Source organism: Homarus americanus, unplaced genomic scaffold, assembly GCF_018991925.1.
Source record: "Homarus americanus isolate GMGI-L3 unplaced genomic scaffold, GMGI_Hamer_2.0 scaffold367, whole genome shotgun sequence".
In the NCBI taxonomy this organism is placed as follows: Eukaryota; Metazoa; Arthropoda; class Malacostraca; order Decapoda; family Nephropidae; genus Homarus; species Homarus americanus.
Window position 1 is genome coordinate 18,004,192 of NW_024743709.1, and position 26,207 is coordinate 18,030,398.

Genomic DNA, 26,207 nt, shown 5'->3' on the forward strand with positions numbered 1-26,207 from the left:
TTTTGTTGTGCGCATCAGCTGATCAGCCAGTCTGCCAATACAGTAATCAGTTCTATGTTTTCATTCATTTCCGTGGGTAAATGTCAAGAAAGTTGGTCTCTTGAATATTTCTGCATTTTTTATATTCAAGTTATTGGTCATTCTGAAATTTAGTTAACATATTGATATTATAGACAGTACAGGGAACAGTTTTTTTGTGCCCATCAGCTGACTGAATCACCCAACAACACTTCTCAGTTTAACTTCGTTTACAGTGGAATGAACATCGAGTTTGTTGGTCTCGTGAATATTTTTACACTTTTACATTAAAATTATTGGTCATTCTGAAATTTAGTTAACTACTGATATAATATAAAGTTCTGAAATTATGATGAAGCACGAAGAAGGCATTAGAACCAATACATTCTGTAAAGAATATGGCATGTCATCATCGACTGCCTCTTCAATCAACTGTTTGATATGTAAACAAAGCTGCTGGGAATCTGACATACACATATCAAAGTAAGTTAGAATATAGTATTCTATTGTTTTTTATTTATTATTATACAGTATACTGTACAGTACAGTACATTACTGCATTTAGTTTATATTTAATGTTTTGTTAATTCTAGTACCGGTATACAGTACTTTGTATGTATACTTTTTCTGTGAGTTGGAACCAATTACCCAATATCCCATTGAAATAATAGATTCAGTTAACGAAATTTTCGGTTAACAACAGACTCTGTGGAACCAGTTGTGTTCGTTAACCGAGGGACCATTGTACCGTCAATTTAGTGACATTTTATAAGGGAAAAACTAAAACTCCTTCTGTTTGATAACTATGCACTTTGTTATCTCCCTTCCCTGACAGCCAAGGTAAAGGCAGTTAGACTTAAAGTTTTTATCTTATAAAATGTAGCAGAATATAAATTGCATTGCTGGAATCCTTGTAAGATAGTGATTAATTTGAGTATAAACATCACATAGTTTGCACAAGAGATAAAATTTTAATCTAGTGTAGTACATTTGAGTACAAAGTTTGTACAGTAATGTTGCTCAAAATTATGTGTTTTTTTCAAATTTAATTTACACTTAATATTTGTTTAATTTAAGTTTCTAGCAGTCCATGGTGCTTTAGAGACACAGGAGGTGTATCATTAGTGGGTCAGAGGTGTATTGTTCAATTATTATTACCTGACCTCGGTTGGTCCGGCAAAACGGATAATCCGGCAAGGCTTTGAAACCAAGGGTGGAGAAAATCGGTGGTGGACCTGTATTAAATACTGTACAGTATATAAGTCTACTTAAATATTTTAAATGATACATCTATTAAACTAAAAATGCTTGTTTCATATACATTACATTTAGTAAGAAATTCTTTCAAATTCGTCTACCTTAATTATTATAATTATGATTGTTTTATAGTGTATTGTATACATAGTTGAAAGTGTATAATAATTAGTAAAGAATAATAGACATGTGGATATATTAAAATTATCTGTTGAGTTTCATCTATCATATGTACTGTATGTTCAACCATGAGTGTGATTTTATATTTTTGGAACGCCCCTATCTCATGAAATAACCCGAGACTATTGTATTTCTTTACATTTGCTACTAAAATTCGATATTTTGCTCCTGTATACAGTACTATGTGCTTTAGTTTTAATTATTAACAGTATAGTATAGTTTTATCATGTCTTGATAAATTTTATCCTATAGGAACTTCTTTCATGTTACAGTAGTACAGTACTTAATTTTAGTCTCTGGTTAAATAAGGTTTTCTGTGATTGAAAGATACAACTTCTTAAGAATGCTTGTTTTTTAAATGAAATCTATTTCTGTTATCTGAAATATTTAATTCAATCATTGCTTGGTCCCTAGAAATTTGGACAAGAGATCGCTTACTGTGTAAGAATCCTCTTCTGACAGCAACATGTTTACATTTCTTATTGATAAAAATGAATCATTGATAATTCTACTGTATTCTGCATTTGCACTTCATGTGCTCACCTAAATCTTATTTCAATAACTTGTGGAATTAATTTTTTCTTATATGTTTGGGCAATGTCTTAGGCACTCTTTGAGCTAGGGACCAGATTTTTTTTTTTTTTTTTAAGCACTGTATTCCCCTCCCCATTTAATCTCCAGATGTTGCAAGAATTGTAAGTCAGTATACATTGATGTTACCACTACAGTCCAGTACTTGTTTTTAATTGCCTTTTTATCTTTTAGTAACCCAATACAGGGCAAGATCAGGTTACCAGTCCCACACACCACATAAAGAAATCATATGTTTTCTTTTGTAAATTTTTGCAAATTTTTTTCATGCTCAATAAATTTAACAAAAGTTTCATAAACAGTATTCACAATAAGCTGAAAATAATTCAATCCAAATCTGCTTTTATTTAAAATAATAATAGAGTATAAAAAAAGGGGGTTGAAAAGGAAGGTATTACTGTACCTATTTACCAAAGGGGCCACCACAAAATGTGTTAGCCTAGTTAGAGGTAGGAGACTGATGGCCTGTGTACGGTTGCCCCTTTGTTGTTGGTAATCTCGTCCAGAGCTTACGAAAGGTAACTGATGAAATAACTAAATTCTTCTTTGAGAAAAATATGCTGTCACACAATGATGATCACTTGACTGACCATCTACATTCATATAGTGTTCAATACCTTGTGCCTACAGATGGCTTTTGTAATGTAAACTCAAGGTAGATTGAAACTTGTATTGGCAGGTCACAAAATTAGGGAAAATTTTCACTGGACATTTTTGTATAGTTTTTCAGTACAGGTATTTTGCATTTTGGTCCACAACTGTGTATGAATTGTGTGGTCATGCCACAAGTAGTATACAAGATTCCAATTGCTAATAATGTAGACAAAATGCCAGTATTTAGAACCTGTAACAATGAGACACTTGTTGACCAATTATATTATTATGAACTCCTTTTACTGCTTACCAGCTTCCACTGCTGGTTATCAGCAGGCAGGTTGTATATACAGAAGCAGTAGATATATTACAAGTGTCGTCGAATTACTTCTATATGTCCCGTTAGGCTCCAGTAATTACTTTACGATCGGTATCAGTGTACAGACAAAACAGCAGACAGGTAGATTTCCACCAGGTCACAGTTACACACTTATGAACTGCAATCTTCTTTAATAATCACTAAATCTTCACAAAAACTGCTCACAGGGTAGTGCTCACAACTGGACTTCTCACTTCGAATATATACAGTCAGCACACTACCAATGTTGCAACAATTCCACAATACTTCAACAACAATTATCTTTAGGCTGTTACTAGGCTTGTACAGGTTGGACCTGGCTAGTTTGGGGGCTTGGGACCAGATCATTGAAGCCATATTAAAAAGGCAAAATAATGCATAAAATGTACTATTACTGGTACCAATACAACGTACATCAGCATAAATTTAGCCTAGGCTTACTGGACCTCTTTATGCCATTCACTATATGGGAATTTGCATACTTTATATGTACAGAAATAAACAAAGAATTTATTTGAAATACTCAGTAACTTTCAGTGCTATAATATCCTGACCACTTGGGTTAGTTATACAGACTCTTCCCTGTTAAAAAGCCATAATTTTGAGCAATATATTACTGTACTCACTTTGTACTCAAATGTACTAAGTGTAACAATAATTAAAAAAAAATTATTCTTCCTTTTCTATTCTTTATTTCTCTTTATTTCTTTACTTCCTTTTTACTATATTTCTTTTACTCTTTTTCTTCTGTTCGTTATATTTGTAAGACTAGTGAGATGGGGAAGGTTGGGGGGAGAGTTGTTTATGCTTTGGGGAAGGGTGTGACTGGGGAAGGAGGTTGTGGCCTTCTGTTAACCCTCACACCAACCAGGGGAGACTGGATAACTGGGGACTAAGACTAAGATACAACACTTAACAGAGGGGAAATATGAAATAGTTATTACGTAGGACTCACTGTATTACTGTATACTACTAAAGGCACTTAGAAAGGACAATACTCTACTCCATACACAAGGGAATTGAGAACTAATCATAACGGTTCTTCGTTTATTAATGACGTTCCTCAGAATGAACAGTTACACTTCAAAACAATAACCTTTTCTTCCTAGCTAGCTAACCAAGGGTCACATGAATCACAATACATTTTGTGAAATGGATAAAACCTAAAAGGTGCTCATATTATATCCTGCTATGTGAGGAGGGTTAGGGACTCAGGATTATACAATAGAGGGAGTTTAGGTTTTTTCCTTATAAAATGGACTTAAGAGAATATAACTTGCAATGCTGGAATTCTTGCAAGATATTGATTAATTGAGTATAAACATCTCATAGTTTGCATTGGAGTTAAAAATTTTAGTCCTCTAGTTTAGTACACTTGAGTACAAAGTGAGTACAGCACAGTGAATTATGTTGCTCAAAATTATGGCTTTTTAGTAATTAACTTAGTACGTTTGAGTACAGGTTATGATAATTTGCAATGATTTTTCCATAAGATTAAGTATTCACTATATGCATCCCGAACCATTGAAGCTGCTGGACTCTCAGGTCCCAGACTAGCGGGGTCCAACCTGTATCACACTAAACAGAAACGGGTGACTACTTCCTTGGCTTCTCGCTGCAGCTTATCTACCTTTCATCAAGCGCCTAGAGCATTCTAGCGCCATCTTGGTATTGCAGGTCTGAACGAGATATGCCTTGAAGGTTCTAGAATGATCTGGGCCACAATACGTAAATAAATCATAAAAATAATGCAATTCATTCTAAAAATTTATATAGGTAATATATACAAGAAAATCTCCCCAAACTTGCCAAAATAACTGCTGCCTGGAATGGAAAGTAATCAGAACACCTAGTTCACAAAAAATATAATACTAAATTATGCCTCGGCATAAAAATGTTTATACTCTTATGCCTTCCAGCTTACAAAGGAGTGAGTGCGAGTTTAATTTTAAATATTTAGACAAAATTGTAAATAACATGTTTTTCATGTTTGTTTTGAATATAAAGTTGATTTTATTATACTGTAGTTATAAACATGGGAGAACGTTATTGCAAATATAGTTTACAGATGCACTAATTCATCATAGTGAAATAATATTAATGTGACTGTATATATAAATGTTATCTGTGATTTGCACTATAACCATTTTAGGACATTTGTTGTTAAATTTTTGATTGGGCAGATGCATGTTTTTGTCGTCAATCTTTAGTTCTGAGGCTTTGTACCTCAACCCCTTCCACACCTAATATTAACCTTCTCCTACTCTTATGATTTCCTCCCCTGTCTCCCTTTTCATTCTTAATGCCTCTTATTTCCCCATCTCCTTTTTAATCTGCATTCAACATCAACATTTAATTTCAGCTTTATCCTTTGTAAATGCTTTCTCTTTAAACCCTAACCACAGTCTCTCTGTTACTTTGAATGGTGTCGTAACCTTAACCACGGTCTCTTACTTTAACTGGTGCCTAAACATTAACTGCAGCCTCTCTCTTACTTTAACTGGTGTATAAACATTAACCACAGCCTCTCTACTGCTTTAACTGGTGCCTAAACATTAAACACAGTCTCTCTCTTACTTTTACTGGTGCCTAAACATTAACCACAATCTCTCTCTCCTACTTTAACTGGTCAAATTCTCATGGTGGGTCACACCCAATTTGGCTAAAGATGGCCATAGGGGTCACCCTGAACAACGAAGTTTGAAAACCACTCCATCTTAATTGGGTGAAGGCCTTTCCTTCACATAATGATCTGTAAATGTCTGCCAGCCTATGTTGCCTGAATGAATTTCAAGTTTTCTCATCAAACAAGGTATGTGTTAGTTATGTTTGATTCTTAAAAGAATTTATTACTTAGTATATCAAATTTGCACATCTTTTAGTTATCATGTATCCCTCCATGTTACCTCTTCATAAACCGTTGTGTTCAGAGTAGGACCCTTGTATTTTCAGTGATCTTTGAATTAGTTCTAATTCACTAATAACAGTTCTTGTGAGTACAGTAGATTCCCAAACTGTATTTAGGGCCCTAAACACTTAACAATAAGTATTTAGTACAGTATGTTAGAAAATTGTTTTTGAATTTCTAGAGTAACAAACAAACATTAAACTTCTGCTGTCTTTACACTAACTACTAAGACGGCAGATCCATGATTTCTCGGTGTGAGAAGCCCCTTGAAGATCCAGTTGGCAATAGGGTGATAACTGGCCTAAAGTACTATTAAATAAAAAATATAAAGTCTTAATATTCTATTACTAGATATTATAAAATTTTTATCACCAACCTGGTATTTTTCTGGCTATTGGTCTTAAACCAGGCAACTCATAATAGAGTGAACATTATTAAGGGATGCTATGCCCTGGGATCAGCCATTTTGTCATTCAGGAGTAAACTTTTAATTCATCTGAATACCCGGTATACTGGTTTACTCCCTGACATAGTATTTTTTAGTACCCTGTAGTATTGTACTGTACAGGTATTTCTGTGGAGACATAATAATAGATAAACACAGACAAATAAACAATATATACTACAGTATAGTCTGGTTCGCGGTTTGGTTAGCGTTTGGTCATTCTGTGGTGCCTTGCCAGAATTAAATGCTTTAATTACGCGGTAAATTTGGTCATTCGTGGAAGGCTGGGGTCCAGACGGCGCGCTCCATTGGATTCAGCGGCCGCCATGTGACCATAAGCAGAAGCGGCGTGAGTAAGGTTGAGCAATTGTCGCTGTTAACGTTATCGCGTCATATGACGATCGGACTGTGATTGGGCCACGCCATCCTTACCTCCCTCCCCGCCCTAGCTGTGATTGGTTTAATGTAATATGACGTGCCCTGCCACGGGAAAAGCCGCTGATCCGGCAAGTCGCATTGTTCTCAGTCACATACTTCTTCTCGTGTGCCGCTAATCTCTCACAATGGCTTCCACTGGACCCCCACCTCCTAGAAAAACCTTGAACTACCTGGCCCAAACACCCCCAAGCCTAAGAAGACACGGCAGGCTTTAAGCTATGAAGTTAAGTACAAGAAGCGTGCAGGAGTTGGAGAAAGGTAGAGGCAAGTTGATTTTGTTAGCCAACATGGAATAAACAAATCTACGATCAGGACACTCGAAGGATGCCGCCAAGATAAAAGAACACATGAGCATCACCAAAGTCTGCAGGTGCTTCAATGGTGATACTGTCAGAAGGTGCTGCTCAAGACTGAAATTTGCTGGTGAGCTACTTGGTTCGTCAGGTAAGACAGAACATGGCGTTGGACACGGTCAGTTCAGAAATGCCACGTGAACTATGCGCAGCAGTGGCACTCAAGATGAAGATGCAGAGCCCAAACCCTTCACTGCTTCCTCTGGTGGCTGCAAGGGTTTAGAGAGGAACAAGATTACCAACATTAACATTGTTGGTGAAGATGGTAGTGCTGACCGTGTTATGCGGCGGTGTCCTCCATTTCCGAAGTTATGGAGAAGGACAGTACACCGACGACCAGGTGTTCAACATGGATAAATCCGGTCTGTTTTGGAAAAAGCTCACCGTTGTCAAGTCTGCCAGTAAATGTCGGGCCGGAGTTGCAGAAGGAGCACATCACCGTCCTGTTTACCACCAATGCCTCCGAGCTGTAGCTCAAGTTATCGGTGATCCACACAGCCCATATTGCGCCTGAAACACTGGACATGACCAAGTTAAATGTCCACTGGTTAACGCCTGCGTAAAGCGTGGATGTTCACTGGTCTGTCCCTCTCCTGGTTTGATGACTGTTTCGTTCTGGCGTGAAGAAATTCTCACGAGCAACAAATGTTCCATTCAACATTTTGTTGCTCTTGACAAGCACCAGGACACTTTCGCCCCTACTGTTGGATCGTCACCCCCAACGTAAAAGTTCTTCCTCCAGCTACATCATTAATTCAGCCCATGGATCAAATTAATTTGTAATGTTAAGGCTCCTTTCATAAAGAAGTTTGCTCCTTAATGACACCTACACAAAAGATGAGTTCGGAACCTGGTGACACGAGAGCTGACGAGGAGCAAGAAGAGTTAGCCGAGCAAAAGTTCGCGTCAAACAGTTTTGGAAGAAATTCAACGTCAAAGCTGTTGATTTCTCGGTGGAGGCATGGGGGCAGCTGTCTGTGGCAACAATTCGTCCAGCGTGGCAGCATGTGTTGCAAGGTATCCCAGGTGGGAGGCAGAGGCAACTGTGACTGGTGAGGTTCAGTCTGTTGCAGTGGCTGTGGACCTTGCAAGAAGCTGCACAGAGTGTTAACAGGATTCTCCAAGACCACCACGAAGACAATATAGGTGATCAGGGATCCTGAGGTGACTGCCAACGAGATGTTGGAAGACGATGACGTCAGTGAGGAGGCAGGTGGTGCTAAGCCCGAGAAGAACATAAGTTAACACATGGTAATGTTAAGGATGCCATCGAGTTTGCAGAGAAACTCAAGCTCGTCCTTTCCAACGACCATGACAATCACCACTATGAAGTCTTCAATAACCATCTGTTGCAAACTATGGAGCCGTGCATCACGATGTATCACGAACACATCAACACTAGCCGCCAGCGTATCACGGACTTCTTCGCCTGCAACCCCACCACAGCCAGCCAGTAGTGATAGTGACTGATTTGATGTTGACGAGGATCTGTCAGGAGGCACTGACATCTGTGGTGGATAGTGACAGTGATTCACCTAGGGGCCACTAATCGCCCTCTGCCTCGAACCAGCTCCCATCCATGTATGCCGACCCATCTCTTCTACTAGCGTAAGTGTTAAACTTTGATTTTATTTTACCTGGTGCAGTATATTATTCTTATTGATATTTATCTTCTATATTATGTGTGTGTGCATACCATCATAAAGTTAAGATACTATTTTTACTAGAACGCATTTATTGTGTCTGTAAAAGGAGTTTGGAGTCGGCCCGTCTCTATTTCAATTAATCCCATGTTTTGTTATTTCATGAACGGCTTTTCGGGTTTACGCGTACTTCACGGGTTCAATTGACCGCGTAAATCCAGACTATACTGTACTGTATGTTTTAGTACATGTATTAATTGCAAATTTTATTAGTGTACAGTAAGTCCTCGTTAATCGCTTCCATAACGTTGTTTCGTTATAACGTCACTTCTTTAGATACCCATGATTTGGACAACATCCCCCCTGATTCTGTATAACGTCGTCATGGACTACTTTTGCACGGCACATCACCCTCTCTCACCCAGTCAGAGTGGAAGGAGGAGCCACCCTCCGGGTCTCAGTGACTCCCCACCCTCCTCCTCTCCACTACCCACCACACACTTGCTCCACCTCCACCCATCTGTGAGTACAATACAAAATGATTTAGTTTATTTATCTTTTTGGATGTATAATATATATACTATTTTATTATAAAATTCCATTGAATTTATGTACACATAATACATTTTATGGGGCAAAGGGAGGCTGGGGAACGAATCCCATATTTTATCTATTTCTTATGGGGAAAATTGGTTCCGTTAATATTGCAGTTTTCAGGAACGGAATCACGACGTTAAGTGAGGACTTACTGTATTACATAAAGCTACCGGTCGACAGGTGCACCCCAGCATGGTTTAACTTCGAAGACTCCATGGTTATAAAGTAAAGATCATGAATTTAGGATTTTTGAATAAAATTAATGACTAAAAGTATTAAAGATTTATTAGAATATATTTGTAAGCATAAAATCAGATTAACACAATCACCTTTATCTATACACCTTGTAGAAAGTGTTTCAAGGGGTAGATGTTTATACAGGGTATTCAGATTAAGAGGAAAGTTCTAAATTAGGAAAAAGAATAAATTACAATTATGGATTTAGACAAAACATAAGTTAATAACAAAAGGACTCTGGATAGCATTAGCTTTATATTGTACAGGTATTTATATAAAACTAATACTGTATGATGCTTCTAGTGTTTATAGCAAGTAATTTTTTTCTCAGAGTAAATGGTGGCATGTGGTGTACTGTGCTGCACTGTATATATATATGCAAATAAATCACTGTAGGTGTGCATGATCCAGGTATATGCTGATAACCACAAGGAAAAAAAACACGGTTCCCAAGCTTTTTGTGTAATTAACATCTTCAGGGGTGAGTATATATATATATATATATATATATATATATATATATATATATATATATATATATATATATATATATATATATATATATATATATATATATATATATATATATATATATATATATATATATATATATATATATATATATATATACTGTATATATATATATATATATATAACAAAAAAAAGTACTGTATATACTGTAATTAAATTAGGAATGCATAGTTTGTGGTTCATCACCATACAGTATTTGTTTCATGTTTATGGATAAGGTAATAAGTATAATGGGTGTTAGTATAACTGATTGCTGGATGTTAAATCATAGCAATACTAAATAGAAACCATTAAAAATTCCTATACGTACAATGATGATATAGACAGTATGGATAAGAGACTGATAAGCACTTAAAATGGTCTGACTAAAAATTAATAAATGCTCAAAGATTCAGATAATTACTGAAGGAGCTCTTGAGCTCTTAAGTTTTGGGGGATGTTTAAAGCAAAGCAATTGAATCATAAGAATGTAAGTAATAAATTAATGAGTTTCACTGTTTCAGAATTGTGTAAATTTAATGAGTTACTGAATTTTTGCTGTGTTTAAACTTAACCACATTCCTCACCAGATAGTGTTTACAGTAGAGGCATCTTGTGACAAGTAGGAACTGAAATATTACAGCTTGATATGGAAAGTAAAGAGATATGAGTTGATAAGTTGTGCAGTGAACATGGAAGGCCAAATGAACATTTCATAAGACCAAACACATTTTGTGGATACATGTGGCTTCAACAGAGGCTTTTCCTACTTCGAGATCACCCCATGTCGATGCATAAGGATGCAATGTTATTTTAATAGAATAAAAGCTTCATGCAGTTGAAAGTACATGTACACAGTAAACATAAGCTCCCATGTACCTGAACTGTTGTGGATGTACAGTATGCGCCTCTCTATCTCTTCACTGTTAGCTTTCTGAGTGTTTTACAGGTAATTGTGGTGATGCTTCTGCTCGCGATGCCTTTTTAACTTGTCTAGCAGATCATCAAAAAGTTCTTCTAGATATTCTTCATCTTCTTCCTCATCAATTAGATAATCATCATCATCTTCACTTGACAGATCATAATCATCATCAATTAAGTCATTGTAGCTGTCATCATCCTCATTATCAATTTTGTTTTCAGTGTCATCCAGATAATCAAAGGCCTGAACACCAAAATCCTTTTTGTTGGTGTCTTTTGAGGTATCTGTAGAGGTACACACCCAGCTACCCACAGCGCAGATGCTGTAATAAAAGATAAAGTTTATTAAGAGTAGAAATAATAACTTGGAAATGCTCTGTTGGATATAAGTATTTTAATCTTTTCCAATAGCAGTATAGTACTGTATTATAGTTTCCTCCAAAAATTGTAATTAAGGAAGAAAACAAATATCTTACAACCACTGTAAAGATACTTTAACTCCATTGGTAATTTTCTTATTAATTGTGGAATAAAGGCTGGCATATCTGAGAAAGTTTTAAAAGGAAGACAAAGGTTTGTTACTCTGAAAAGAAGTTGCAAAATGAAACATGGCAAAATTTGCTGCAACTCGCTTATCATTGCTAATAAAGAATGAGAGTGTAACCTTGGAATATCTAGGACAGAGTAAACAAATTATTTGTAATTCTTCAAAGGTGCAATAGAATTTATGAAAATAGGTTCAGTGGGGTCATGCATATATAAGAGGACATTTTTTCAGTTGTATGCATCCTACAATGCTGCTTTACATCCAGTATCATAGCTCCATTTAGGTTTCTTAAAGTTACATTACTAGAGAAACAGCTAACTAACCAGTGGTTTCCATCAACATGAACATCTTCCCCATCAAGGTATTGCTTCCCATCCAGTGAGCACACTGTAGAGAAGTAAATTGCATTAGTACATTTGTGCATCATTTCATAAGGACATACTAATAATAAAATTTGACTTACATGAAAGATATACTGTACAGTACTTATGGTCTAAGTATAGAATTGCTTGATGCTTGTAATAATAATAAATTTTTATTGTACACTCTTCCAAAAAACTTCTCGAACACCTGGGCACAATGGATATGAGATTAAGCAGAATGGGACTCGTCATCTGGGAATGGGTTCAGATTCTTCGTTCATTTTCAGATTGCACTGTGCTTATAGCGTTTGAGAAGTTTATGGTAAGAGTGTACATAAAAGTTATCATAATGTATATCCTGTACAGTTCTGTACTCACACTTATGAGCTGGGTGGAAGTCAGGGGAAAGCATTGTTGTAAATTCCTCAAAATCAAGCCTCCAGTCACGATTGGTGTCTGCTACATCCACAATAGCATCTGTACAATGCTCTGTTGCACAAAATATTTATTGTAATTACAGGAGTAACAGATAATCAACAAACTCAGCATTAGATTTTTCACTTTAAAGAATATTAATGAATAAGTTTAGTTTAATGTTATGACAAATATAATTAATTTCAGTTCAGTTAATAATGTAAGTCCATGAAAAAGGCAATTCTACAAAGTTTTAAGTAAAACAAGCACATACATCTAAATACAAAATGATGTTGATATAAATTTCAAAAATCTTTCACTCATACAAATACAAGATTAATTAATTTGTACACATTACAGTATTGTATTGCACTGCAAGGTGGTAACCTCAGGTAATATATTTACTATACTGTACTGTACGTGTATTATTAATATGTCCACTGCACGTTCACCAGCCTCAAACTTTGCTATGATTTTCATCTTTTGTTCCAGTGTGATGTTGCGATTTTTGTAACGTTATTGTGATGTAGCACTATCACTTGCTGTGCATTTAGAGGCCATAATAAAGATATGAGAGGCACTTTTAACACCAGTTGAATGGTTAAGTATCCAAACACTGAAATGAGGAAAAAATGCGGTGAATGCGTTGATTATATTTCAAAGTCCGCGTGTTATATGGACTAAAATGAAATATATATATATATATACAGTATTACCCGCTTTCGCACTTTCACTTTCCGTTTTGCAGCGATTCACTTTCCGGCGTTTTTTTCTCATTTCTGGCGGTGCCTTTCGCCGGTTGAACTTTTCACTTTCCGCGGTTCATCTACCCGCTATACCGCAAGTGTCTGGCCTCGGCGTATTTTTAGATTCGCCCCTCCGCCTCTAGCCTGGGCAAGCAGCATGATGAGTTGCGCGGTGCATGTCTCTGTTCTGCGTTATCAGTGGCGTCATATGACATGCTCCGGACTGTGATTGGCCATGCATCCTCCTCCCTCCTGGCTTACTGGCTGTAATTGGTTTAAGTAATATAGCGTGTCTACCCTTGGGGAGGGAGAGAAGAGCGGCACTTCGACCTATGGCAGTTCATCCCTCAGAGCCACACAGGTACTTGCTCCATTAAACCATTGTTTCTAGCAGAATAGCTTCTGCGGACACGCCTGAGAGAATCCTTTCGCCTGGACCCTGGCCTAAGCCGAAGATCGCCGTTCTAAGCTCACGAAGTGAAATGCCAGATAATTCAAGATTTGGAGAGAAAGAACCGTCAAGCTGATCATGGCATGGCATGGGAGTGAAACGAATCCTACGATTACGTACCTAATGAAAGGTGCAGCCAAGATCAAAGAGCACATGAGAATTACAAAGTCTGCAGGTGCCTCCAATGATCAGAATATTGCCAGAACAAAGGTGCTGCTAAAGGTTTGTTGCTGTGAGTTATTTGATTCCTCAGGTGGACGCGATCTGTTCAGAAATGCATGTACGTGAACTATGCTTAACAGTGTCACGTAAGATGGGAATTACGAACCCAAACCAGCCTAATGCTTCCTCTGGTTGGCTGCATAGGTTAAGAGGAGGAACAATATCTGTATCAGCATTGGTGGTGAAGAAAGTGCTAACGTGTGGCGGCCTAGAGATTTTCCTATGCTTTCTTCGTGGGGTTATGGAGGAAGGCAGTTCACTAGCGACCAGGTGTTTAACATGGGCGAATCCGGCCTTTTTTGGAAAAAACTACCTCCAGACCTTTGTTGTCAGTCTGCCAGCAGGTTAAAATTGGAAGTTGCAGAAGGCGCATCACCGTCCTCTTTATCTTCGTACCTCCGGTACCTGTAAGCAAAGTTATAGAGTGATTCACACAGCCCATAAGCCCTTGCATACAAACGTGGACATGTGCCGGGTCAATATCCACTGGCTGACCTTCTTTATAAAGGCGTGGATATTCTCTCTCTGTGCTCTCCTGGTTTGATGACTGTTTCATTCCGACTGAAGAAATTCTGCGAGCAAAAATGTTTCCATTCAAGATTTTGTTTCTCGCCCGACAGCGCGCAGGACCACTCGCCCACCTAACATGGATCGTCACCCCAAGCGTAAAAGTGGTCTTCATGCCTCCCAACAGTACGTCGTAAATCCAGCCCATGGACCAGAAGGGTTGATCTGCAATGTAAAGCTGCATACTCGGCAAAAGTTAAGCTCACGACGATAGCGCAACACAAGAGATGAGTTAAGCTGGGTGACACATGCGCTGAGTAAGCGGCGAGGAACCAGGGAACAGGGGTGGTGACTCAAGAAGTTCTTAAGTCAAACGGTTTTGGAAGAAATTTAGCATCAAGCAAACCATGAAACTTCTTGGTGAGGCATGGGATAGCTATTATCTATAGCTGATTAGGCGTCACGCATGGAGGCATGTGTTGCATGGCATACGGGTGAGGCGGGTCGGCTTTATGACTGGTGAGTTCGATGCGGCATTGACATTAATTGCTTGCAAGAGAAGCTGCGCACAGTATTACAGCTGAAGGCTTCTCCGAGACCACCAACGAAGACATCCTGGAGGTGATCAGAGATCCTGAAATGACTGCTGACGAGATGTTGGAAGATGATCACGTCAGTGAAGAGGAAGATGGTGCGTCAATCTCAGAAGAACACAAGTTAACGCATAGGATTATTAAGGGTGCCATCGAGTGTGCAGAGAAATTGAAGCTCTTCCTTTCCAACGACCATGACGATGACCGCTATGAAGTCTTCCATACCCGGCTGGTGCAGGCTATGGAGCCGTACATCACGGTGTATCAAGACAGTGCTCCCTATATGTCACTTTAGAATAGTTAGGAATTATTTTGTAAGCATTTCGTGAAATTTAAAATATACTGTACAATACCGGTAAGCATCTGATAGCTTTGTTGGTTAACCTTTGTTAAATTGTCTTATTGTCTACCATTGTTGTGTACAGCACCTGCACTGTCCAGGTAGACTGTATAAAGTGATATCTCCGTTAGCCAAAACAATTGGTGCAGAGCACTTCCAGGAAAAAAATACCTCATTCCCAGAATTTTTTGGGTTACAAAAAAACGTTCTCGTAAGTTCCAGAAATTGCCCATTACACATCATTTCTCAAACCCAGAAAAATATCCCCCATCCCTGGAATTTTCCGGGTAAAGGAAAAATGTTCTCAGAAGTTCCAGAAATTGCCCATTACATCATCTCCTGTACCCGGAAAAATATTCCCATCCCTGGAATTTTCCGGGTACCAGAAAATTTTTCTTGGAATTTCCAGAAAACGCGCCCAATTTTCATCTCTCAAACCCGGAAAAACTCCCCCATCCCTGGAATTTTCCGGGTATCAGGGAAATTTGCTCAGAATTTTTCAGAAAATTTGCCCCTCGGAAAATCATTCCCAAAGCCATAATTTTCCGGAAAATCCTGGAAAATTTCAATTCCGGTTAATGGGGATATTACTTTATCAGCACAGTCTGTATAAACTGGTTGTATACCTGCATGGTCTATATACAGTACAGTACCTGCATTGTTTATGTGCATACTGTACAGTAGACCATTGCCATTCGCTGGTTTGCAATTCGCGATTTTGACGAATCACGGTAAGCAAATGGTGACTATGGTGGCTAGCTTGTGAGCCTTTTCCCGCAACACATTGAGTCGCCCCATGCAGCATCTCATGTTGTACTCTCAAAACTTTAGTGTTTCTATGTGAAATGGCCCCTAAAAGACTGCCTAGTGTCATTGCTAGTGGAGTGAAATGTAAAAGGGTATGAGTGCTGCCGCGGCTGGTCGGTTGTTTAGTATAGGTATAAAGTAGTTTAAGTTGCTATTCGTGGTTTTGCGTACAGTATTCAAGTCATTCCTTGGCACCTAACCCCCCGCAAATAACAAGGGTTTACTGTATACAGTATCTGCATTGTTTATATACTGTACATGCCAAACCAAATATAAACATGTACAGTATATATAATGACAACCAATTTCTTAAATGTGAAGTACTGTACTGTATTAACATTACACTTAATATAGTCCAGTATTTTACTTATGGATAATATTATCCGTAATAAGCAACAACTTAACATATCACTAATGTAGTAATAATATATTACCTGGTGAGTTCTCTCTCTTGCTCAGGACGTGCCATGAAGAAAGCACCAATGGTACAATTAAGAAATTCATCAGAGTTAAGATGATTATCTTTGTCTCCATCACAAGTGAAAAAGCGTCCCCAAAGACTTTCTCGATATGTCATGCCAGGCACATGCCAGGGCTGGTCAGCCAAAGTGTCCTGCCAGTGCTTTTTCACCACCTGGAGAAGAGCATCACGCTGGCTGCTGTAGCACACAGCTGCAATGAATAACAGATCTTAATATATGGATATGGCAAGGGTTATTTGTATGATTAGTTTGTCTTCCCCTACTACAATTATCACCTTAAAAGGGAAAACAGAAGCAAAGCTTTTCTCTCTAGTAAATTATAAGGAGAAGACTCGGCAAGCTAGTTCAGACCTCACCTTTCTTCTCAGGTCAACCTTGATAGTATTCTGGTGTTAACCTTCTGCCAAACATATGGTCTTATTGTTTACTTTGCTTAAAAACTTCGTGGGTGAGTACATATCTTTTTATTTTTAGCACTATTTATAGTGTTTTGGTAGGGAACCATAGTGTTCATACTGTACATGTATTTAGCTCGAAATTATTTTATTTAAGTTTACTAGTGTTGATTTAGTTTGTTCACAATCTCATTAAAGTTATTGTATAACCAATGAATTGACTGGGAACTGGAGATGGTGTCATCCCACTAGGACGATTGTCTGAGTTATGTGACTTTTACCATCTTAGTTAAATGATCAGGTTAGGTTAGGTAAGAGTGCTTAAAACATATAATTGTCCAAGTAGGGTGTAATCACTGGCAACACCCACTCTGTGTTAAGGCATCAGCTAATTTCATTGAGTTATCCAGTCTGCCTTTGATGATTTATGTTTTCTCATTAATTGAACATCAGGCTTGGAGTTAAGAAAAAATTCTTTAATGTGTATCAATACAGTATACAATTACAGAATGTTTAATTTTTGTGATAGTAAACGGGGGTTTTCCAAAATTTCTGCTCCAAGATTTAAAGGGTCTGCATGTGATATTTTCTTCCATATTTCAACTTAGAGAAACAAGTCAGCCTGAACTAGTTCAAGAGTGATTCAAGGTGTTAGGATGTGAAAATGCATATTTGAAGGTCTAATGATTGAAGTGGAGATAATCAGAGACCGAGGCTAACATCATCAATATCACCATTCTGTGGCCATTTTCCACAGTTTCAAGAGTTCATGATTGTGTAATGGTAGCTCTCATGCTGTGTAGTCTCTCTCATCAGGTTATTAATTCTAAAGTCATTCTTGGTCTACCCCTGACATTCAGACTCATGCATCTCTTGATCCAATTGGTCTCCTCTATTCGTTCCACATGCCCAAACCATCTCAGCCCACCTCTAAACAAAGCTGTGTCAATACTCTCAATACCCAGCTGCCCTTGCAGTAAACAGGGTTTCCTTTCTCAGTGTCTCTTTGTACAGCCACCTCGCCATTCTCATTTCAGTTCACTCAAGCCTGTATTGGTCATCCTCTTCAACTGCCCATGTTTCACTGTCACACAACATCACACTTCTCATGCCAGTTGCATACATCTTTCCTTTCAAGTGAAGGGAAGGTCCTCTTACTGAATAAAGGCAGCAACTCCCTAAACATCCTCCAGCCACTTCTGACTCTTGCAACTGAGCTAGCTTTAGCACCACCTCCTGCAATGATCATGTCACCCAGGTGACAGAACTCATTGATACAATCGGGATATATCCCCAATGATGAGTTTCTCTAGCCTTGCTAAGGCCACATGATTACCTGCACAAGTGCACATACTTGTACAGGACACTTAAAGTCAACAACATCCTGCAGTCTTTCATCCACTCCACTGCACCTCTTGTATATCCATTTTCCACACTTACTGCACATTATTAAGTTGCTTCCAACACCTTTCTTACAAACAGCACATGGTAATTATTATATTAAAGGTTCTTCACCCTTGCCACTAATAATTACATTTACTCTTAAGCCATTTGGCTCTATTCCGTCCTTCCACTTTTAAAATTTTTCCATTACTTCTTCAATACCTACCTGCTATCAGCATTAAGTCAACAGCATACAATTACTCCCAGGGCAGACCAATTACAAGATCCCAGGATACTGCCTCTTGCACCAACATTCACTCTCACAGCTGTTTTTGAGCCTTGTATAATGCCATGACTACTTGAATAAGACACTCCTCAACCCCTTGTTTTTTCATTGTCCACTTTACTACTACTTCATGTGATACCCTGTCAAATGCCTTCTCTAAGTCTACAAGTACAGTATGAAGTACAATTTCCTCTACTTCCCTAGATGTTTCCTTTGTAGTAAACTGACCATAAATATTGCCTCTAAACTGTAGTCCGTCTACTTGGCATAAACCCAAACAGGATTTCATTAATGTCCACCCTCTCCCTTATAAATTTCTTGATGACTCATTCCACAACTTTCATAACCTGGTCTAACAGCTTCAGGCCTCTGTAATTCCTACAATCAAGTACTGTATTCACGAACATAATTTTCCACAAATCGTCTGGAACAGTACATTCCATCAGTCAATTCGGTCACCATTGACACACTGACATCACCTGATGCTTTTAGCATCATTTCTGCAAATATTCCAGAGCTTTCATCCACCTTTTCATTCTTTATTTTATCGATTTCTTTTTTACCTATTCTCTTTTCAATCCTTGGGCATGGTCCCTGTATTGGTTCGGCTGCTGCTGTCTCATTTGTGCTCCTCATTCAGTGATCAATCATAGTATTTTTTCCAAGCATCCTGGCTTTCCTCCAGGTTGTACAATCTCTTGAAGCCTTTCTCATCAGGTTCAATCTCTGAGCTCATATCTCACAACTTTTCTTCATGGCATTCTTGGCCTACTCCTAGCTCTCCTCCCTTCCACAATTAAACTAAGGTATCTTTTGACCCAATTGGTCTCCTCCAGTCTTTCCACATTTCCAAACCACCTCAGCCTCAATCAATCAGAGTACCGTCCTCATATCTGAAGGTTGGCGACAACAGTCCTCCACTCTAAACGTTTTCGGGCTGTGTTTACCAATCCTGTAAAGTTTTGTATCTCTCTGGGAACCCAGTTTTTAATTTCATTCATCCATCCCAGTCTCTGCCTTCCCCTGGCACTCCTACCCTCAACTTTCAGCGAAACCTTGCCGATACTCAATACAGAATGACCCCAGAACTTCCCTCTTCTTAGCATTAAAAGTTTTATGTGTTGCTGCTCACCACTGACTACAAGTAATGAAAATTAAAAGTACGCATCAAAGGTCTGACACCCATTAGGGGCAGTACAGGTACAGCACACTGTAGTCTAAACACTAAGTACTGCTGTTGACTGATTTCGCTTTCCCAAACTGTAAATTAGGTGCCCCTTCAGAGCTGAGTGGATTAGGGGTGACCCAGATGCAAACCAGTGACCCACAGGACAGAAAGCATGAGTTATATCCAATCAATTATCACACCATACACTACTAGTAGACTTTTCTTATATTCATTGGGTAAATTTAACTTGATGGGCAGACTGAAAAAGAGACAGATTTTAAGGTAACCTTAAAATGAAGAAAACATACTTTACATGCATTTACTTATATTATACTTGTATGCCATAGCCAAGATATTGAGTAGAATTGTACATGGATATACAGTACTGTACTGTGCATAAAATCATATAGTGTACTGTATTGCAGTACACTATGCATTCTTGGAGAGTATGTATGTAATACTGTACTACATAGCCAAGAAATGTGAAAGGATTTTTTTTTTACCTGGATCCTCTATTTTCACTGTTTTTTTCTTCACCTGTTTGACCTTCTTGCAGATTCCTTTGTGCACGACTTTGATGTGATTCCCCTGCAACCATACACAACCAGTTAGTCACTATAACAGTCAAGGATTACACAGTACTGATTATAATGTAATGTATTTATTATGCATACTAAGTGTAATATGAGTGATGTTGATGAACCTTAAATTAAAGTGGGTGCACTTTGATTTAAAATTTTGGCCCTCAAAATTATAACTAGCCTGCAGTTAAGTACTGGAGAGGAACTAAGGTCCAAATCATAGGAGTACAAGGTGGTGTTAATTTATTTATTTATTTTTTACCATTTTACCATACATCAGCTTACAAGCTGGTTGGGAGGTTGGTCTATTCTAATGATCTTTATTGTCCAGTACAGTATAAGTACTGGAGGAAACGTGAACACCTAGAGAAGACCCATAATGTACGGGAGGGTTACAGTGGATAATACCCTCACATCTGATCATACCTGGGAATTGAACCCTGGATGCAATAGTGTGAGGCACGTAGTGTGATAATTTTGATGATTACATGATGTACTGTACAAAGGTATCTAAAACAATGGGTTATGTGTAGTAGCTAAGAATAATGAAAGACAGAATTCCTTGTACTGTATAGTACAGTACTAATCAATCATTCAATCCTGGTCTAAGGGTTGGTGACCACTGCCCAAAACTGCAAATGTTCTTGGGTTATCTCTATTAATTCTCCCAGGTGTTGTTTAATACAGTACTGTACAGTATAGTTTGGATTTACGTGGTCAATTGAACCCATGGAGGTCTGCATAAAACGAGAAACGCGTAAATGAAATAACAACGTATGGGATTAATTGAAATAGAGACTGGGCCGACCCCCAAACTCCACTTTTTGCCGACACAATACCTACGTTGTAGTAAAAATAACATCTTAATTTTATGATGGTATGCACACATAATTAATAATTAAGAGAAATATCAATAATATTAGGTTTTTTAACAATAACGTTAGTAGAAAAGCTGGGTCGGCACACGTGGATGGCGGCTGGTTCCGAGGCAGGGGGCAGATTAGTTGCCCTCCGGTGAATCACTTTCACTACTCGCAGAGGTTTGCAGGGCCTCCCAGACAAACCCCCTCAAAGTCCATATCGTCACTATCACTGACTTGGGCTGGCTGTGGTTGTGGTGGGTTGAAGACTAGCATTGATGTGGTCGAGATAGATCTGGATATACAGTGGGGTATGCTATAACGAACGTAATTGGTTCCAGAACCTCGTTCGTTATAGCATTCGTTCATTATAGGATTAATCCGTTCCAGGCCCCCAAATACAACCACTTAACACTGAAAAAATTATGTGGAAAATGTAAAAAATACGGTACTTTATCTTACCTTAGTGTTGTTCAGCATTCAGGACAGGAGGGAGGGGGGAGGAGAGAATTATTGAGAAGAGGTGGAAGGAGAGGAGTCATCCTTCCTAGCCCTCTTTGGTGACTGTCTCACAGGCACTTTGTCTGTATGTTCTTTTGTTATCTTTGTAAAGAAGGTATCCAGGGTTGGCTGCTTCAACCTTGATTTCTGGACCTTCCAAAAGTAGTTCATAACATTGTCATTGAACACACTGATGGCCTTTTGCACAGAACCAACATCAGGATGTTAATCCTCAGCAAGCTTGGACAGTTTGCTCCAGCAAAAGAACGCATCCTTGAGATCTTTGGCTGGAATGATGCGGCTTTCCTCCTTGTCCTCCTCCTCCCCTGACTCCTCAGAAGTTAAGCTCCGCTTCAGTGTCTCGTTTTCCTCTTTGTGAAGCTCAAGCAGCTCCTCAGTGGACAATTCCTTACTGTGCTCTTCCACCAACTCCTCAACATCATCATCATCCACTTCCAGGCCCATGGAATTGCCCAGAGCCACAATTTCATGAACAACAGCCTCTTCTTCTAACTCTTCGAAGCCTTCAAAGTCTCTTTGAAGGACACATTCAGGCCACAATGGCCTCCAAGCAGCACAAAGACACCTCACAGTAACCTCTTTCCAGGCTGAGGTAATTAAAAATACAGCATCTGCTATATTGAAGTGACTCTTCCAAAATTCCTTCAAGCTAACATCACTGGAAGAAGTGGACGCAAAACATTTTCTAAACAGTGCCTTTGTGTACAGCTTCTTAAAGTTAGAAATTACCTGTTGATCCATGGGCTGGATGAGAGGTGTTGTGTTGGGTGGCAAGAAGTGCACAGTGATGAAGTTCAACTCCTCTGGCAATTCAACCATCAAATTATGAGGGTGGGCTGGTGCATTGTCCATCACCAACAAAGCTTTTAGTGGAAGATTATTCTCCCTGAGGTATTCCCGAACACTGGGTCCAAACACCTCAATCACCCACTCAGAGAATAAATTCCTGGTCACCCAAGCCTTTGGGTTTGACCACCACATAACACCAAGGCGGGTCTTCCTAGTGTTTTTTAAAGCTCTGGGGTTTTCTGCATGGTACACAAGGAGTGGCTTTATTTTGCAGTCACCAGAAGCATTAGCACAAAGAAGGAGGGTAAGCCTGTCTTTCATTGGCTTATGGCCAGGGACAGAAGTTTCCTCCTTGGTAATGTATGTACGGCGAGGCATTTTTTTCCAAAATAGTCCAGTTTCATCACAGTAAACCACCCCTTGGTACCCATAAACACTGGCACATCACTATCACTTGCACTGGGAGTCTTGGCTTTAAGGTCCTCAAACAATTGTCTGGCCTTCTCACAAATTATAGCTTCACTAATGCTATCACCTGCCATTTCTTTCTCCTTTATCCACACTAAGAGTAAATTTTCCATCCCCTCAATCACATTACACCTTGCTTTGCTAAGTCTAGAGATTCCCTTAGCCACTTGCACTGTTTGCAACTCCTCTTTATTCTTTAAAATCGTACATATAGTCGATTTAGCCATCCCATACTCATCACTAAGTTTCGCAATGCTTGTTCCATCCTCACGTTTCTTTATGATTTCTTTCTTAGTTTCAAGAGTTATGAGCTTTCTCACTCGCTTTGAACGATTCATTGTCACAATTGTACACTTGTATAACAAAATATTTATACAAATAACTCTATTTCCACATCAAAACACGAAATTTCAACAATAACAGTGGTGCACTGGCTACACAATGAGACAAAGATGGCGCCTGACGCTCTTGTTGTGGGTCGCGGTACAACAATATTCATGCGCCAGGCGAAATAGTCCGGTATTCATCCGCGTTCGTTGTAGGAGTTGCGTTCGTTATAGCATTCTCAATTTTATAGGTAAAACCGTTCGTTATAGGAATATTCGTAGTAGGATCCGTTCGTTATAGCATACCCCACTGTACGGCTCCATAACATTCGTCAGATGGTTATTAGACGCTTCATACCGATGCTTGTCTGGGTCGCTGTTAAGGATGAGCTTAATTTTCTCCCCCAACTCGATGATTTCCTTCACACAATCATGGCTTGGTCCAGGTATTTCAATGTTTTTCTCTGGTGGTGGGGGTCCCGCGGAAGCCATTGTGAGTTGTGAGGGGAATAGCGGGCACAAGAGAAAACTGCATATGCGGACTGAGAACAATGAGACAGGCCCTGCTAGGTCAGCGACTTCTTCCCTCTCGTGGCAGGGCACGTCACATTACATTAAACCAATCATCACAGCTAGCGGGGGAGGGAGGTAAGGATGCATAGCCCATTCACAGTCCGATACGTCATATGACGTCACTGATAACACAACAGCGACATGCTGCGCACCCCTCCCCATGCTACTTCCCCCTGCTTGTAGTCAGGCATGGCGGGAGGTTTGAATCCAAAATGGCGCGCGGCTGGACCGTCAGCTGCTCTCCGCATAAGTGATCAAATTTACCGCGTAATTAAAGCATCTCAATTCTGGCAAGGCACCGCGTAATGACCAAACGCGTTCACCAAAGCTGCGTAAATCCAGACTATATACTGTATTACTAAAAATGTGATGTGGGGTTACATAGTGTATGTCAGGTGTGAATTATGACCTCATGGTGACATTATTCTGCACATTAAACAGAGTTATAAATTTCCTTAAAAAATATTACCCCTGGTAAAATGGGAGAAAATTATGGCTATAAGGGGATGACAGAGGCTGTATAAATCAGTACAGTAATTACATCATGTTTAAAGTTGGGAAAAATGAAATGTCAGGACATATTGTGAGAACCCTGGGTAAATAGCAAATACAGTATACTGTACTGTACAACAGCAAAGATAATTATGGTGATCTTAAAACCTCTACAGTATATTTGGATGGTGGTAGAGGTATATAAGTTGATATACAGCACAGTATATCAAATACTGTACAGCATATTAAGTACTTTACTGTAAACACAGTAAAAAAAAGTATCGCACAGTGGGGGGGGGGGTGTTGACTTCAGTAATGATCCATACATCACCCGAGGTACCGGGATGGTTGGTAGGGAGGACACCCCCAGGCAAGGAAAGCAGGGCTACCACCATAATACAGGACCAACACGCATATACTGTACCACTATCCCTCGTCTGTGGTGCCATATTGTTTCACACATAATCTGTGCTGTACTTTTTTTTAATGTGTGTACAGTACAGTAGTTGATTTTACCGATATAAAGACTGGATGAAAAAAAACAAGTTATGATAATCTTATGGCTAGTAAGGTAGTGCCAATGATAATAGTTGGTGTGGCAATTTAACTGACTGTAAGGCAGGCATGGCGGTGAAGGAGACAGTGGGTGTCATAGGAGGTGCCATCGGAGCCACAGACAGGGGCGTAGCGATCAGGACATGACTGGATGCACTGGCAATGGGCAGCACCTTCGCTCACCACACACTCGCGTCCAGCTCTGCACTCCACAGTATCACATGGATCATCTGCAAAAATATGGCTGTATTTAGCATTTGTTTGTTGGCATCATATTCAATGAGCACATCAATACTATACTATACGTATTACATTACAGTAAAACCTCGATTAACCGACTTTCGATTTAACCGTCAATCCCGAACCTCTATTAATTTTATTTATTTATTTATTTATTTTTTTATGGGGATTAGCCCACCCGGGCACAGGTCACTGACCCACATCGGGGCCTGGGGGGGCGATAATGTAATAATATTAATAATGATAATAATAATAGTAATAAAGAACCACAAAGAAATGCAAAAATGAAAAAAAAATCAAGAGTGAGAAACAAATGAATAGAGGGACTTAAATGAGGTAGGTTAGGGAAAGGTACTTTGAAAATGTATGTTTTATTTCCGTAGACTTTATGTATTATCCGTCGGCCTCTTCCCCCACATGTGGTCGGTTAATCGAGGTTTTACTGTACCTTAATATCATTAATTTATATTTTACGTGTTTACAATTTGCTTTGTAACCAATGAATTTTTCTTCTGGATAAAGTTTTGGAATTGTATCTTTTTTTACATGTACTGTACTAGTTAAAAATTATTTTCAAGGTAGTGTAACTTCAAGGGAATATATGATGTTTGTGTCTCTGAGGAGGCTGATTGATGCTCCCATAAGGTCTACGTGATGCTTCTAGGGGGTGCTCATAAGTTGCTAGTTGTGTACATCTAGTAAAGGCTATGTGATGACACCAAAGTCTGTCTGTCACTGCTAGGGACTGTGAGGCTGCCAAGGGCTGGGTGCTGAGGCTTGTCTGAGCCCCCTACTGTAGAGATAGGCGAGACACGTCGACCAAGGTACACTGGTAGCCTTGCATGATCCAGGTTGGGTCGCCTTTATGGGATCCTGTGTACACAGGTTGTAGTACTGTAGTGGAATTCTCCCCTACAAACGCTGTTTGTCGCTGCCTAGCCGACCCCACCAATTCCCCAGTGTATGCCTCGTGGTCTAGGTCAACCAGCGCCGCCATACACCACGGAGCGGGGGTCAACTGCTAAGCCACGCCTACCCCCGCTATTTAAGA

General features: G+C 39.1%; 1 protein-coding gene across 1 annotated transcript in view; it reads right to left on the minus strand.

The window, feature by feature from the left end:
- Positions 1–10,284: 10,284 nt before the first annotated feature.
- LOC121877300 (follistatin-related protein 1-like) overlaps positions 10,285–26,207 on the minus strand; it is a 51,275-nt gene continuing 35,352 nt past the window's right edge. The window contains exons 4-10 of the mRNA XM_042382977.1: positions 24,974–25,146; positions 20,254–20,338; positions 16,471–16,708; positions 14,166–14,194; positions 12,335–12,445; positions 11,918–11,981; positions 10,285–11,370 (exon numbers count right to left, since the gene is read on the minus strand). Coding sequence (XP_042238911.1) covers positions 11,070–11,370; positions 11,918–11,981; positions 12,335–12,445; positions 14,166–14,194; positions 16,471–16,708; positions 20,254–20,338; positions 24,974–25,146 — 1,001 coding nt within the window. The 3' untranslated portion in view covers positions 10,285–11,069. The remainder of the gene's footprint in view (positions 11,371–11,917; positions 11,982–12,334; positions 12,446–14,165; positions 14,195–16,470; positions 16,709–20,253; positions 20,339–24,973; positions 25,147–26,207) is intronic.